Raw genomic sequence first — 15,510 nt, 5'->3', positions numbered from 1 at the left:
GAGAACGACGAGAGCTTTATAAGGTTGAGCTCGGTCCCGCCGAACCGTCGGATTCAGGTCACGGGACCCGAGGCCCATATCTGACTGTTCATTTCAAACCACCGAAGGTCCCATTGGACGCGACGCCGTCACCGTACGATGACGGCAGCAGCGCCACGTGGCATCTGGTCACAGGAGCACATTTAATTAGCCCCATTATGGAGCAGGGGCAGCGTGCTCCGCCTTAATGGCAAGGATTTACATGCATTCCAAGGAGATCCGAGAGGGGTCAGGGTTAACTGCCAGCGGGTCGGCAGGATAAGCATCAGTGGTCAGCCGAACGGCAGTACATGACTCCATTTAGGCTGGGCGGAAGGGCATTATCGAAAGTGGCAGATCGGTTGTTACTCGGATAGACTCACAGTCCAGTCAGTCGGACTTAGCGCCTCCTTTGACAGACTTGAGAGGGAGACACGTGATCCGGTGGTAAGGACGCGTGGAGGTCAAAGGTCAGGAGGGTCAACCCTAAAGTTCTGCCGAGCGGATAAGTCATCCGATCTCCCGACCGGAAATCCCCCCAGGCCGGACGGAAGAAAGCTCGACCACGAGTCGGGTTTCCGACGCTCAAGGTAAAAGAACTGTCGTTCTGAGTGGCCAGGCCGCTCGGAAGAATCGCAGACTAAGAAGGCGCAATCTCAGCCGAGCATGTGACCGTGGACTTTCCCGGTCAGTCCGATACACTCACATCCCTGTACGCTAGGAGAACTGAGCGGCCGTCCCGACTGGACCATTAGATGACAAAACCGAGAAGGAGACAAAAGGAGTAGCTGACGATATCAGCCTCGAGACACTGGCCAGTGACAAACAGCATGGTCGACGGCTGAGCCGTACAGAGGATCGTACGGTGGAAGCTTCCACTGTCATGCCAGAGATACGCTCGAACGATTGCGGAATGACGTCAGGCATGCTTTTCTGACATCCACGTTTGAGGTATGTTTGGAGAAGCGTGCATGCCTAAAAAAGCATGCACGTGCCTCTCCGGGGTCCTATATAAAGACCCCCAGACTTCATCGGAGGTATGCAGAATTCTCATCATTGTAGCCACAGTTACTCTGCCTCTTTTCTTCTTCGCCTGACTTGAGCGTCGGAGGGTCGTTGCCGGGAATCCCCTCCCGGCTCGGTTTCTTTGCAGGTTCGCCTGAGATCCACATCACCAGTCGGAGTCAGCGGAGAGCGCCACGCCCCCCTGCGTCTATCGACTCAGCGCTCGAACAGGATCAAAGTTCTTACAAGAATATTAGCAATTGTAAAATGTCTTTCTAAACGTTGTTTGGATTTTTGAGGATCTAATGAGAAACTATATCAAGAAAGTAATGGAAAGTTTTTAGGGTTGATTGAAATGATTGCTAAATTTGACGTTATGAGGCAAGATCATATTATACACATTCAAAATCATGAAATTCATTATCATTATTTTGGTCATAAAATTCAGAATGAGCCGATTTCTCTTTTAGATGTTAATGTTAGAAGTATTATCATTAAGAAAATTAAGGAGACGAAATATTTTTCAGTAATTCTTGATTGTACTCTAGATATAAGTCATCAAGAACAAATGACTTTCATAGTACGATGTGTTAATATGTCATCTAGCAATGTGAAAATAAAAGAATATTTTTTAGAGTTTCTAAAAGTTAATGATACATCTAGTTTTGGACTTTTTAATCAATTAAAAAATATGTTAACATCACTTGATCTTAGTATTGAAAATATTAGAGGTCAAGGTTACGATAATGGTTCTAATATGAAAGGAAAACACCAAGGAGTTCAAAAGAGGTTGCTTAAAATAAATCCAAGAGCGTACATGCATGTCATGTGCTTGTCATAGTCTTAATTTGACTCTTAGTGATATGACATATTCTTGTGTTAAAGTTGTTTTTTTTTGGAGTAGTCCAACACATATATACATTGTTTTCAAGTTCTCCTAAAAGATGGAAAGTTTTACTTGATAATGTGAAAAAATTAACTGGCAAATCTTTTTCAAACACACGTTGGGAAAGCCGTATTTAAAGTGTTCAAGCTATTAGATTTCAGGCTCTCTTGAAGTGCGAAGTGCTTTATTAGAGTTATATAACATTTGTGATTATGCAAAGTCTAAGAGTGAAGCTGAAAGTATAGTTAACTCAATTGAAAGTTTTGAATTTTTACTTGGTATGGTTATTTGGTATGATATTTTATTTGCTATAAACATGATAAATAAGAAGTTACAATCAAAATCTATGTGCATTGATTCTGCTATAAAACAATTAGATGGTGCAATATCATATTTTGAAAAATATAAGAACGATGGTTTTGCAACAAGTTTGGCTATTGCTAAAAGTCTTGCATCTGATATGAATATAGAGTTAATATTTTCAATGAAACGTCATTTTTTTAGAAAAAAATAATTTGATGAGAGAGAAGATGATGAAATTCCACTATCACCAGAAGAATATTTTAGAATTGATTATTTTGTGATTATTGTAGACATGACAATTTCTTCTTTAAAAAGTAGATTTGATGAAATGAAAATATTTGAAAATATATTTGGTTTTTTGTTTGATTCGAAAACATTAAAATCATTAGATAATGATGAGTTGAGAAAATGTTATGTTAATTTACCATCCACTTTTACGCATGACAATTCATTAGATGTTTAATTAGATGATTTGTTTACGGAATTAAAAATATTAAAGTGACTTTACCAAATGAGATAATATCGGTAATTGATATTCTTAATTTTATGAAAAATATAGATTGTTATCCAAATGTTGCAATTTCTTATAGAATATTATTAACTATGACTGTTACTGTAGGATCAGCTGAAAGGAGTCTCTCAAAATTAAAATTGTTAAAAACATGCATGAGATCAACAATGTCATAAGATAGATTGAATGAATTAGTAATTTTATCTATTGAAAAAGAGATTTTAGAAAATCTTGAAATTAATAATATTATAGATGATTTTGCATCTAGAAAAGCTAAAAGAAGTCATTGTAAATAATTTTTACTTTATAAAAAAAAAATTAAGGATCTATTTTGATCGTTTTACCCCGGGCCTCCTGAATGTTAGGACTGGGGCTGACCCTAACTTGAGCATCGAAGTGACATCTCTCCTTAGCGTCATTCTAACCCTATGCTGAAGTGCTTTTCAAGGCCTCCTCACCCTCCTCGTCGGCGACCTCTGGAGAGCCCGTATGTCGAATCGTTCATTTACTGATAACTTGACCAACCACGATATTTAGCAAGAACAATTATTAATATTTTTTAAAATATATATTTAAAAATTATAATTTCTTTTTAAAAAATAACACTTGGAATTAGCCCATTGACCTGATTATGAGTTTGAGTCGAGGCTAGATATATATATATATCATATAAATTATATCTTTTAATTATTTTTTTACCCGGAGCTATGGTGTAGTAGTTAGACCCTCTAAGTGGTTAACTAGACATCTAAAATTTGAATCCCAACTGCAGTACATTGCATGGATTTATCGCCCATGGGACGAGTCCTAAGAATGATAACCGCTTGAATAGACCTTTGTGAATCCTTCTCGATTTACCTTAATGGCTGGTAGGAAACTTAGGGGACGTTTGGTTATTTCCTAGGAATAGGAATCAGAATGGGAATCATTGTATTGTGGAATGGGAATATGTATGAGCATGGATATCACTCTTAAAAGCAATGTTTGGTTAGTTGCATATTTTCTAACGGAATAAATCAAAATTTCCTTTTTTACCCTTAAAAGAAATTAAGAGAAAAAATTAGATGTGAGAGAAAGATGAATGTGAGAGAAAATATGATGAAAGAGAATGATGAGAGAGAAAGTCTCATGAGAGAGAAAGTGTGATGAGAAAGAATGAAGAGAGAGAAAGTGTGATGAGAAAGAATGAAGAGAGAGAAAGTGTGCTGAGAGAAAATGAGAAAAGAGAGTGTGATAAGAGAGAGCATGATGAGAGAGAAAATATGATGTGAGAGAAAGTATGATGGGAGAGGATGAAGAGAGAGAAAATGTAATGAGAAAAATGAGGAGAGAGTGTGTGATGAGAGAGATTGAGGAGAAAGAAAGTATGATAAGAGAGAGTGTGATGAGAAAAAAAGAGAACAGTGAATGTGATGAGAGAGATTGAAGAGAGAGAAAATATGATGAGAGAGAAAGTGTGTTGAGGAAAAAAGGAGGGAGTGTGACAAGAGAGATTGAGGAGAGAGAAAGTATGATGAGAGAGAAAGTATAATGAGAGAAAAAGAAGGAAGAGAGTGCGATGGAAGAGATTAAGGAGAGTGAAAGTGTGTGATAAAATGATGAGAGAGAAAATATGATGAAAGAGAACAAGGAGAGAGAAGTGATATGAAAGAAAAAATAAATAAATATATTTTGATATTTGATATTAATGGAAAAAATTTTAGTTTTAGGTCAAGGGTATTTTTAGAATAAAGGAATATTTTGATTGATGAAAATAGGGTAATGACTCATTGAAGGAGAGATACATGGAAATGAGTTATTACCCAATTTCAAGGATTCATTCCCTTATTTGCATTCCTATTCCTATAATCCAAACATTAACAATGACAATAAATGATTCTCATTCCCATTCCCCATTCCCCACTCCTATTCCCCTAAACCAAACGCCCCCTTACATGAGTTCGGATCGATCATCTTCAAGATTAGTTCATTTGAAGATTTGAAGAGTTGGATATCTAGATTATCCAAAAATATAATAGTTTTTACTATATATATATATATATATATCTTAAACACATTATATTTTCTTCTTCATACCAGTTATTATCAAGTCAAATAATTTTTATCTTAGTTTTTTTATTAATTTAATATTAAAGGAATAAAATAAGACTACGGAAGTTAAATAAAATTAATAAGTTAAAGAATATAGTAATAGTCCCACATCAAAAACCTTCAGTAAATAAATTAAAAATAATAATTTAAATAAAAAGGTACCATAATTTCCATACAAGATAAATAGGTTAAAAAATTAGTATAAATAGAAATGTAAAATATATAAAAAAAAATATCGAACCACACCATTACTATTATTAAAATATTATAAATATATTAAATAAAAAATTATAATTAAAAAAATCTAAATATAATTTTAAAAAATATGTTTTTTTAATGAATATGTGGTTAATCGCCAATTCATTGATTAATTAGCTGGTCCGTCTAGACGCATTACACTGAGTCAATGGATAACTAATCTATTGATCCGGATCAGATCTGATTTGGATTCAATCCGAGGTCAGGTCTACCCTTAGGTGGCTAATACTCGTAAACGTGCATGAGTGACATTAAATAGGCCGCGTGCTATTGTGTGATGGTATCTAGAGTTCGATGAGGACTTTCGTGAGGGATATTTAAATTTTTTTAAAAATATGGACACTAAAATACACCAGGAGAATATTAAGATTGAGATTTTCTTACCGATTCGTTGGCACCCGACCATCTACCTGAGTTGGTTATGAGAGCAGGGAGCTGCCACAGCATAAGTCCCCGTGGGTCCCGTTTTAAACTCCAAATCAAAATAGAAGTAAGACAAATTGGCGAATCGAGTGTTGTGATTAACAACAGACATGAGTCGTATTTACGTCGTCGGGTCACTTCCGTTGAAACGCTTCAAGAATCAAATCAATAAACGTGAATGCGGCCATGCCGCGACAAAAATCCCTCCTGATCCCACTTCCCTTTCTCTCTCAAGCCCCCGTCTCAAATCGATGGGCTGGATTCCAATTGAGACAGCAAATTCTTAGTGTCCGTTTCATCAAATCTAGTTTTGTTTGAGCTCTAGAAGCTCCGAGGCAGAGACTGAGATGCGGGGGAGGAGCGGCGGCGGCGCTGGCGGCCGTTGCGATCGGAGAGTGTCACCCCGATGGATGGTCATTCTTTGCGTCTGCAGCTTCTCTTTAGGAATGCTTCTCACTGACAAGTTAGATTCAATTTTACATTTTTTTTCCTTTTTTTTTTTTTTTGTGTGTGTGTGTTAAAGATCTTATTTCGATTCAATTTAAATGGGGGGTTTCGTCTGCGATTAGGTTTTGGGCATTCCCAGATGCAAACAACCCGGTCGTATCGAGTAGCCGGCGGCAGGAACAGGAGCTCCAGATCATCTCTGAAGATTGTACCACTAAAAGAGTCTGTTCTGCTTGCTTGTTAAATTGTTGGATTTGGGCGTTTAGATGGCTAAAAATTGCAACTTGATTGCAGAAGCATGCGGAAGATAAGGATGTAATGGGTGAAGTGAGCAGAACACATGAGGCCATCCAGTGCGTCCTCTACCTGGATCTCATGGGATTTGCATGCATTTTATAACTTTTGAGGGTTTTTATTATTGAGGAATAGATGAACTAAAGCTTATAGGATATGTTGAATATTAGATCTTTGGATAAGGCAATATCCACGCTGCAGATGGAGTTGGCTGCAAAGAGGAGCTCGAGGGGGTTGATCGGCAGGGATGGTCCGCCATCAACAGAAGCTTTGACTGAGAAGAGGAAGAAGGCTTTCGTGGTGGTTGGAATAAATACAGCATTTAGCAGCAGGAAGAGAAGGGACTCGGTCAGAGCCACATGGATGCCGCAAGGTAGATTAGACAAGTGATTTCTTCATTTTCAACTTAACTTGTTTTGGACTGTGCTGGTAATGTTGTGTTTAAGTAGTCTTATCTCTTAAATATCTACTTTCTTTTATTTTCTACTTCTAATTAGGTGGAAAGCTCCAACTGCTAGAACAAGAAAAAGGAATTGTCGTTCGGTTTACGATTGGCCATAGGTAAGTGAAGCCCCTTCTTGCTTTTACTTCTGATTCCTGTTCCATAAATTTAGGCATAAATTACTGGTATTTTATCATCATTTTTCATTTTTTCCCCCTATGTCCTGTATTTTTACAGTATGCCCATTACCATATCACCATTGAACCTGATTTTATTATAAATATGCATATTTTTAGATCCATCTTTCTAGTATAGTGCCATACCCCGTGGATCTAGTATACCTGTCTTAATTGAGCTTTGCTTTCAAATTCAGAAACCATGAGACTAATGTTGGTATAATTGTCCCCGGTCAAAGTTGATTAGTTTGACTCAAACTTAAGTTTTAATATTTGATAATATATGAAGATTGCAGATGCAATTGTCCATTTGGAAGATTGTTGGTGCAATTCTCCACTGGTTAAAGGTTGACCAATTTGATATTAGAGAGTAGTCAAGTAGGTCAAGATTGACTGGATAGTTGACTAGAAAAATCCTAACTGGAGGTTAGGCAGGGGCAAGACCAATCGGATGGTTGGTAGAAGAAGAAAAACCAAGTGGGTCAATGTTAATCGGACACTTGGTGTGAGAAATCTTGGTGAGTGAAGCCAGGTAGTTGGAAAGTCTTGATGATTGAAGTCAGGTGATTGGAAAGTCCTGGTGAGTGAAGCCAGGCAATTGGGAAGTCTTAGTGAGTGAAGTTAGGTAGTGAGAAAACCCTAGTGAGTGAAGCCACGTGGAAAAATCCTAGTAAGTGAAGCTAGGTAGAGAAAAGTTCTGGTGAGTGAAACCAGACATTGGAAAATCCAGGTGGATCAAACGTTGACCAGACACCTGGTGTTTTGGAAGTCTGAGTGGGTCATAGAGGACCGGATACTTGACATGAGAAGAAAAGTCCAGGTGGGTTAAAAGTTGACCGGACACCTGGTGTTTCGAAGTCTAAGTTGGTCACGGAGGACCGGTCAGTTGGCACGAGAAGAAAAGTCCAGGTGGGTCAAAGGTTGACCGGACACTTGGTGTTTGGAAGTCCAAGTGGGTCATGGAGGATCAGACACTTGACACTAGGAGAAAAGTCCAAGTGGACCAAAGGATTGACCGGACACTGGGTGGAGAAGTCCCAACAGGTCACAGTTGACCTAATGTTGGGCACGGGAACCCTAGACTTTGATTAAGCAAGTTAGGGTTGGACAATCGATTGGGGCAATCGATTGGCGATTGACCCTAAGCTAATCAATTAGGATGATCGATTAAGAGGTTCTTGCGAGAATATAGAAAGAGTTCAAATCAATTGGTCAATTGATTGAGCCGAGCCTAATCAATTGGACCAATTGATTAGGGCTAGGAGATTCGCGAAGAGGAATTCACGAAAACAAGGTTGAATCAATTGGTGCAATCGATTCAGCCAATGCTATCAATTGATTAGGCAGTGTTTTGTTGCGAGAAGAGGCAATCGATTAAGGCCTTTTTGGAAGTAACTAGAGAGTTGCGGAATCGATTGGGTAAATTGATTAAGGCTCTCTGAATTGATTGGGATGACTCACCAATCGATTGGGACGGTCGGATGATGTGACAGTTGGTTAGGGAAAAGCTGAATCGATTGGGAGGCGTCGAAGAATCCTAGAAAAGGGTTTTCGTGGACATTTCAAAGCAAACCTCTTGCTCACAACAACTCAACCACACACAAGTTTTTGGAGACTTAGAGTGAAGTGATGGTGCATTTTCAAGTTGATCAAGAAGTGGTTTCAAGCAAGAAGAGAGAAAGCTAGGGTTTCATTGTTGTAATCTTGTAAGATTTCATTTGTATTAGCTTCTCATCCTCTTCTTCTTGTATTGCTTTGTGTGTGAGCTTGTACGAGGTTTTTCCGCCTTCGGATTGTTTCAGAGAAGGAACTCTTTCGTAATATATGTATGAGAGAGGGCCGGATCCTTGGATTAGTTATCTCAAGGAGGTGGATACTAAGTAAATCCTTGTGTTAGCATTGGAGAGTTCTTCGCTTCAAGTATTCCGCTGCAAATCATCTTCATTGAAGCGAGCAAGCTATTCAACCCCCCAACTCCCCTTGGTCCCAACAACTAAAACATTCTAATTATGGTTTAGTATGTGGATACTTCCCTTGATTTTCATGAATTGTTTAAGTGTTGCTTTGTGTACAAATAGGTTAATGCTTCTAGTGGAACGTACACTGCAAAAAAATCCATGTAAATATTTCTTTTATAGATGTTTATGCATTCATTAATACAAGGTGGTTTGGAAATTACCTAACAAACCAAATGAAACCCTACTATAACTTTATGAATGTTTCTTATATATGCTTCTGTGAAAGATAAGTTCAATATCTTGTTGATAATATGAGAGGAAATAAGTTGAAATGATTTGGATATGTTCACCGAGACAATAGATGTTAAATTAAATTGACTAGAGTTGAAAGCATGAGGAGTATAAGAAATCTATACAACATAATTTAGTGATTTAAAAGATCAGGAAATTATCATTCGCATATAGTCTTTAATGACTGGATAAAATCCATGTACTAGACTTTAAAAATGAGATTCATAGTTGGTTGGCTGTCGTTAACTTGTTATTTTATTGCTTTTCAATCTTGTTAAAAGCTACCAGCAAATATTGACTTCTACTGTTGATTGTGTTTTATCTTCATAATGTGTCTTGTTTTGGAACTAGCATTCGAGTTATACAAAATCCAGCTGATAATGTTCTTGATCATTGAAAACCTAAAATCACTTCTTTTTTCACAGTGCTACATCTCACAGTATTCTGGATAAAGCTATCGATTCAGAAGAAGCTCAGCACAATGACTTTCTCAGACTGGTAAAGCATGTTGTCTCAGGATTTTAGATTGCCATGGTGTTTGCAGATTATTTGTGCTGCCTGAATTGATCCGGCATTTGGACTTTAAAATTTCACATTACAATTGGCATGTTATTTGCACATTGTTTGTTTTATCTGCATTTCTATCGCTTCATATGCAGGAACATGTTGAAGGTTACCATGAACTGTCTGCCAAAACAAAAATATTCTTTTCCACTGCTGTTGCTATATGGGATGCTGATTTCTATGTCAAGGTTGATGATGATGTCCATGTGAATCTAGGTGCAAATTGTAGTACTCAATTATAAATTTCAAGTTCTGTTTCCTTATAGATTCCATATACATTGATACAATTTGATAATATTATGAAATGGAGGTATGCTGGCTACAACCCTTGCTCGACATAGATCAAAACCAAGAACCTACATAGGGTGTATGAAGTCTGGGCCAGTGCTTTCTGATAGGTAATATTCTTGTTTCTTAAATCTCTTGTGACCCTATGAATCCTTAAAGCAATGACTCTGCAAAATGTTTCTATTGATTGCTAATTATGAATCAAAGAAATGTGAAGTACCATGAACCTGAATACTGGAAATTCGGAGAAGATGGAAACAAGTACTTTCGGCATGCTACTGGGCAGATTTATGCTATATCAAAAGATCTGGCCACATACATATCAATTAACCAGTAAGGGTGATCTATGATTGTCTTCCTTGTCGCTTAGCTTCAGTTGCACAGGGTTCTTACTGTTAAGTTGCTGATGCCAGACCGATACTGCACAAGTATGCCAATGAAGATGTATCACTGGGTTCATGGTTCATTGGGCTGGAAGTTGAATACATCGATGAGAGGAATATGTGCTGTGGAACTCCACCGGGTTAGGAACTGATCTTGTGCAGTCGTCTATAAGCTATCTTATCGTGACATTTGTGCTTCACGGTTCTTTGTTAACTTTTTCTTCAGACTGCGAGTGGAAAGCACAGGCAGGAAATGTTTGCATTGCATCATTTGACTGGAGTTGTAGTGGCATATGCAAATCTGCGGAGAAGATAAAGGGTGTCCATCAAAGGTGTGGTGAAGAAGATGGTGCTGTGTGGAGTGCTTTATTCTAACTGGATTTTGATGTTTATTTGGCCATTTTTTTACATCGAAGAACCTGAGAAAGGCAGCAGCTAGCACAAAAAGAGACGAAACTCTGGCCATCAAGGAGAAGTTTAAGTTTCCTGGAAAAACGATACTATGGATTGTTCTTGCTCTCTGCCTCGAAGTATACTGATGATTCAAGTGAATTTTTGGAGTGTTCTTCATCAAAATATGCTTGTAAAGTGAGATCTGAAATTTTCCATGATTTACGAGTGAAGGTAGTGCTAGGTGGAGGGATGTTGTTAATTGCTAATGAGTAATTGAGTATAGAGGTGAGCTGTAGCTCTGATATGTATTTAAAGTGATTTTTTTTGTCATTTTGGTTATTGGTAATTAATTTTTCTACTTATCGGTGGGTTTTTCTCATTTGTTTACGGAGCTGCACTATCGTTCTTTGTGTTAGAAAAGTCTATGAAAAATAGGTTCTAATGTGATTGAAAAATTAATTTCACATTGGAAGAAAATAATAGCTCTAATGTGACAGAATGGCCAATTTATATGGAGTCATAGTCGTAAATGTTATCAATTTGTAAAGATAAGAGGTTCTTTCTTACTTGTGTGCTCACGGTGGAGGTTAGCACACAATTTGGATAATAATCAAATTAAATCAACTCACCTGCCGCCCCAGATTCAAAATTACATATGGATCACTGGTAAGCAAATCTCTAAACAGCTAAGTTTATGCCTCTGATTACTTTGACCTTCAATTCACCAATAAATTCCCGTTCATCTTCCTGTAACAGTAATAAAGTACCTCATCAGTTTGATCATTATTTTGTGTACTACTAAAAGAGCAAAGCAGTTCATTCCATAAAAGGCGAGTAACACAGGATAGTTGAAACATAGTCATTGCAAACAACTTTATGAGCTCTAAAACAAAGAATGCTCAAAGACGACTTGCTATCTTTGAAGACACTATACGCAAACTTGGTTTCAGGAAATCTTGCAACTCATACTTTGACCTACAAAGAGTGGGATCTTTAACAAGTAGTTACTGAACCAATTTCAGGAGAAACACTGAAATAATTACCTAATAAATTTACTTTGTTCCTCTTTACTTGAATCTGGTTTCACTCCATTCTTCCAGTGTCAAAGGCACCGCACTCATTTAATACATATAATTACAAGAACAGTAATCCAGCTGCAAGAACCCACATATTTCATGTAAATAGATAAAAATTGACCGACTAAATCACATTTTTGGACTAATTCAACCAGCAATTTTGATAAACATAATACGATATATCTGTTAAAATTATATGCCCTCAAAATAATTTCTTTAAATATTATTCATGTGTATATTATATCTATGGGTAGATTTTATTGGTATGTGATATCAATTGGATATTACTTGGATATTTTTATTAAATTATACTTATAATTAAATGATCATTAGTGGGGAGTAATAATCTAATTATATATATCTGTTATAAAATAATGTATATATATAACCTACACTTGTTGTGCCCCTCTGAGATAGAATGATTTACTCCATCATTAAGGTATATAGTGACTTTAGATAAATAAGTAGGTGCAATGTAAGCTGTGAACAGGATCAATTAAAGAATATATATAAGTATTATTACCAAAAATATATTCTTTCACAAATTCCTTTTTATCCTTAGACATGAGAGATTTATATATAGTTAATTAAAGTATGCATAACTTTAATTTATCAATTGTTGATGCTAATTAAAAGCTGTAGGACCTTTAACGGCCGGTTAGAAGGGAGGTGAATAATCTTACAAAGGAGAACGAACCTTCCTTGAACTTTATAGTTTTATAAGAATCAACACTTGCATAAAAGAAATAAGAGACTAAATAAAAAAATGAAGAGACACAAATGGTTTACTTGGTTACAATTGGAGAAGTTGTTAATTCAAGGAAGATGAAAAGCTCACTAATGTCTCCTTCAGGCGGAGAAGTCTCTTACAGCAGTTAAAACGCTCAAAATGCAAAGCTAAACTCAAATGGAATCAATTACAAGTGTTGTATGACCTTCTGAGACTAGAGTTATATTTATATCCCTGGTCGGGGTGCCTGGAAAGATTCTAGGTGCCTAGAGGGGGATAAACTTTTATCCCCGTCGTAATGAAATGTGCCACGTCACATTTCGGATAAAATTCTGCTCTAAGCGCCTAGAAGGGTTTCGGTCGCCCGGAGTTTGGGTGCTCGAACCAAGTCCGGGTGCCTAGACCAAGTACAGGTGCACCGACCCTAAAAGTCAACATTTTGTTGACTTTTCAGTCCCGATTCTTCTGCTCCGGTTTCGCTCGTATTGGTCCAGGTCTTCTGCTCTGGCTCGGCTCGCTTGGGTGATCTCGGTCATCCGGAATAGGGCTCATCCGAATCCATTTTTCGGCCTTCTAGCAGTCTTCTGCTCCGACTTCTTGTCCCTCGGAAACGTTGCACGCCTCCTTCTCATCTGCTCGCGTACTCTTCCGCAGCACCTCATCCCTCGGGCGCATCGAGCCCGTCGACTCTCATTCGTGTCGTCCTTCTCATTAGCTGCATCTTTCGCTTGACTTCCTGTACTCCTAAGTTCTTGCACACTTAGACACAGGAGTTAAATACTAACAGAATTTAACCTGACTTAGTTGATTACATCAAAACTACCTTGGAGTACTAGCAATATCTCCCTTTTTAATATGAGCAAACCCAAGGTAAGTTAGGGTAAATAGTTATAAAAATAACAGTTATAAAATTTGTAAGTAAATTAGCAAGTATAAAATGTACTACTCTCCCCCTAGACTTAATCTTCACTACTCTCCCTTTTGATCACATTAAAAATGGGATATTTTAAAAATGCTATTTGAAAAAAATAAAAGTCTAAGGAAAGATTCTAGAAAAATATTAAAGTTTAGCTTTGAAAAATCTGGATTTTAAAAAATTTAACATATATAAGGAAGAAAAAAATTTCATATGAAGTTGTAAGTATTTTAAAGCAAAAATAAAGTCTTTTGCACATTAATTTTTTTTTTGTTAATAATTAAAAATTTTAACATTCATAAAAATTTAAAAATTTTATCTTTCTAGAAAAATTAACTTCTAATTAATTTCTTACAAAATTGTTTACAAACAATTGAAAGTATTTTTATGACAACTAAATGCTTGACAGTTAATTAATTAAATACTTATTTTAATAATTAGCTTTCAGGCTGTGGCGAGACACTAGACTTTCTTGAATATTGGAACAACAACTAATTCTAGACAAAGTCTTTTAATGAAAGAAAATATTTAATTTTATCTCTGAAAGCCCCCAAAAGATAATTAATCTAAATATGATTTTGGAACCCAAAATAGATTCTTTCCTATAAGATTAATCAAAAATTTCTTAGAAATATATTTCTCTGATATTTTTCTAATTTGGTCTTTATGGTATTTAAAATACCAATTTAACCATTATATCTTCTAATATTTTGAACATGTGAGCATACACATTCCTTCAAATATTCTATTTCTATTTTTAAATTTTCATTTTCCATTTTTATTGTGTCGAGATCTTCTAATCGATAAGATATAGCTATGGTTGATTTTAACTCTTTATTTTCTTTTTTTAACTTACAACAAATTTTTGATGACATTTTTATGAGCTGAAATAATTTGTCAAGAGGAAGAGACCGTACCTAACTTACCTTGTCGATCTCATAATCTGAAGCTCCCCCTAAAGTGCTGCTTTCTTCTGATGTCGCTCCTCATTCATTGATGTTCTCGATGCTCATTTCGGATGAGCTTGCTTCGTCTTCATCTTCTTGGTGACTTACCACTAGCACAAGTCTAGAGAGGGATTCTATCTCTGATTCAGACGACGTTTCGTTCCACGTTGCTTTTAGATTATACTTGGTATGGACTGACTTCTTATTCTTTTTCTTGTCCTTGTTCTTGTTTTTGCTCTTTAATTTAGGGCAGTTGTCTTTTACGTTCCTTTTTTCATTGTAGTGGTAGCATCTTATCTTTCTTTTCCTTCTATTACCCTGCACTTGATTAAATTTATTAGTTTTAAATAATTTTTAAAATTTTCTTACCACGAGTGTCGTTTCGTCATCGTCGAGAGAAGAATCAGAGTCTCATTCACCCATTTTTGCCTTTAAGGCAATGTTGTGCCTTGGCTCCTTCGGATCTGCATATCTTGTTTCATGGACTTCAAATATTGAAAATAATGATTCTAACATACTTAATTCTAGATCCTTAGATATATAATAAGCATCTACTAATGATGCTCATTCAGTAGTCCTAGGAAATATGTTAAGCGCGTACCTTAGCGGATCTTGGTTGCTTACCTTTTATCCGAGATTCGTGAGTTCGGTGATGAGTTCTTTTATTCTTAAGTGAAGGTGTGCAATGATTTCACCTTCTTCTAACTTGATGTTGCCGATCTGTTTCTTGAGCAGATCCCGTCTCACGAGTTTTGCCTATGAGGTCCTTTCGTGTAGTTCTAGGAATTTCTTTCAGAGCTCCTTGGATAACTCATAGGCTCCAATCCGGTTGACTTCTTGAGGTGGTAAAACACTAAGCAGGTGAAACTCTACTTTGTCGTTTGCCACGAAGTTGGTTTGCTACTTCTTCGTCCATTGGTATTCTTCTTTACTCTTAGGTGCTATAAAATCGAATTTCATTATTAAAAGTAAATCAAAATCTGTCTTAAAGAATGCATCCATCTTTTTCTTCCAGCTCGCAAATTCCCCCTTGAACTTTGATGGGTAGATGCTCGGTCCGACCGTCTCGTATTCTTCGTTCGACGGTTAGCCCTCCTGAAGCGAACCTAC

The 15,510-nt window shown here is 36.8% G+C and overlaps 1 protein-coding gene across 2 annotated transcripts; it reads left to right on the top strand.

Annotated features, from left to right (window-relative positions):
* Positions 1–5,627: 5,627 nt before the first annotated feature.
* LOC122001978 (beta-1,3-galactosyltransferase 7-like) lies at positions 5,628–11,091 on the top strand. 2 transcript variants are annotated; one of them, XM_042556979.1, is made up of 11 exons: positions 5,628–5,958; positions 6,065–6,164; positions 6,237–6,295; positions 6,407–6,609; positions 6,734–6,797; positions 9,529–9,601; positions 9,763–9,883; positions 9,978–10,065; positions 10,173–10,288; positions 10,369–10,478; positions 10,565–11,091. In XM_042556979.1, exons 1-11 carry the CDS (start codon positions 5,843–5,845, stop codon positions 10,652–10,654), a joined length of 1,140 nt encoding a protein of 379 aa, XP_042412913.1. In that variant the 5' UTR covers positions 5,628–5,842; the 3' UTR covers positions 10,655–11,091. The 2 variants fall into 2 exon arrangements, with proteins under 2 accessions (XP_042412913.1, XP_042412912.1); XM_042556978.1 differs by having other exon boundaries at positions 5,629–5,958; positions 10,163–10,288.
* The last annotated feature ends 4,419 nt before the right edge of the window (positions 11,092–15,510 follow it).

This window comes from Zingiber officinale, chromosome 7A (genome assembly GCF_018446385.1).
Source record: "Zingiber officinale cultivar Zhangliang chromosome 7A, Zo_v1.1, whole genome shotgun sequence".
In the NCBI taxonomy this organism is placed as follows: Eukaryota; Viridiplantae; Streptophyta; class Magnoliopsida; order Zingiberales; family Zingiberaceae; genus Zingiber; species Zingiber officinale.
This window is presented reverse-complemented; position numbering and strand designations above follow the sequence as displayed.

Coding starts and splice junctions, on each gene's coding strand:
- LOC122001978 (XM_042556978.1), top strand. CDS start 5,843: ATGCGGGGGAGGAGCGGCGGCGGCGCTGGCGGCCGTTGCGATCGGAGA. Junction 5,959..6,064: donor GGAATGCTTCTCACTGACAA/GTTAGATTCAAT, acceptor GTCTGCGATTAG/GTTTTGGGCATTCCCAGATG. Junction 9,602..9,762: donor ACAATGACTTTCTCAGACTG/GTAAAGCATGTT, acceptor CTTCATATGCAG/GAACATGTTGAAGGTTACCA.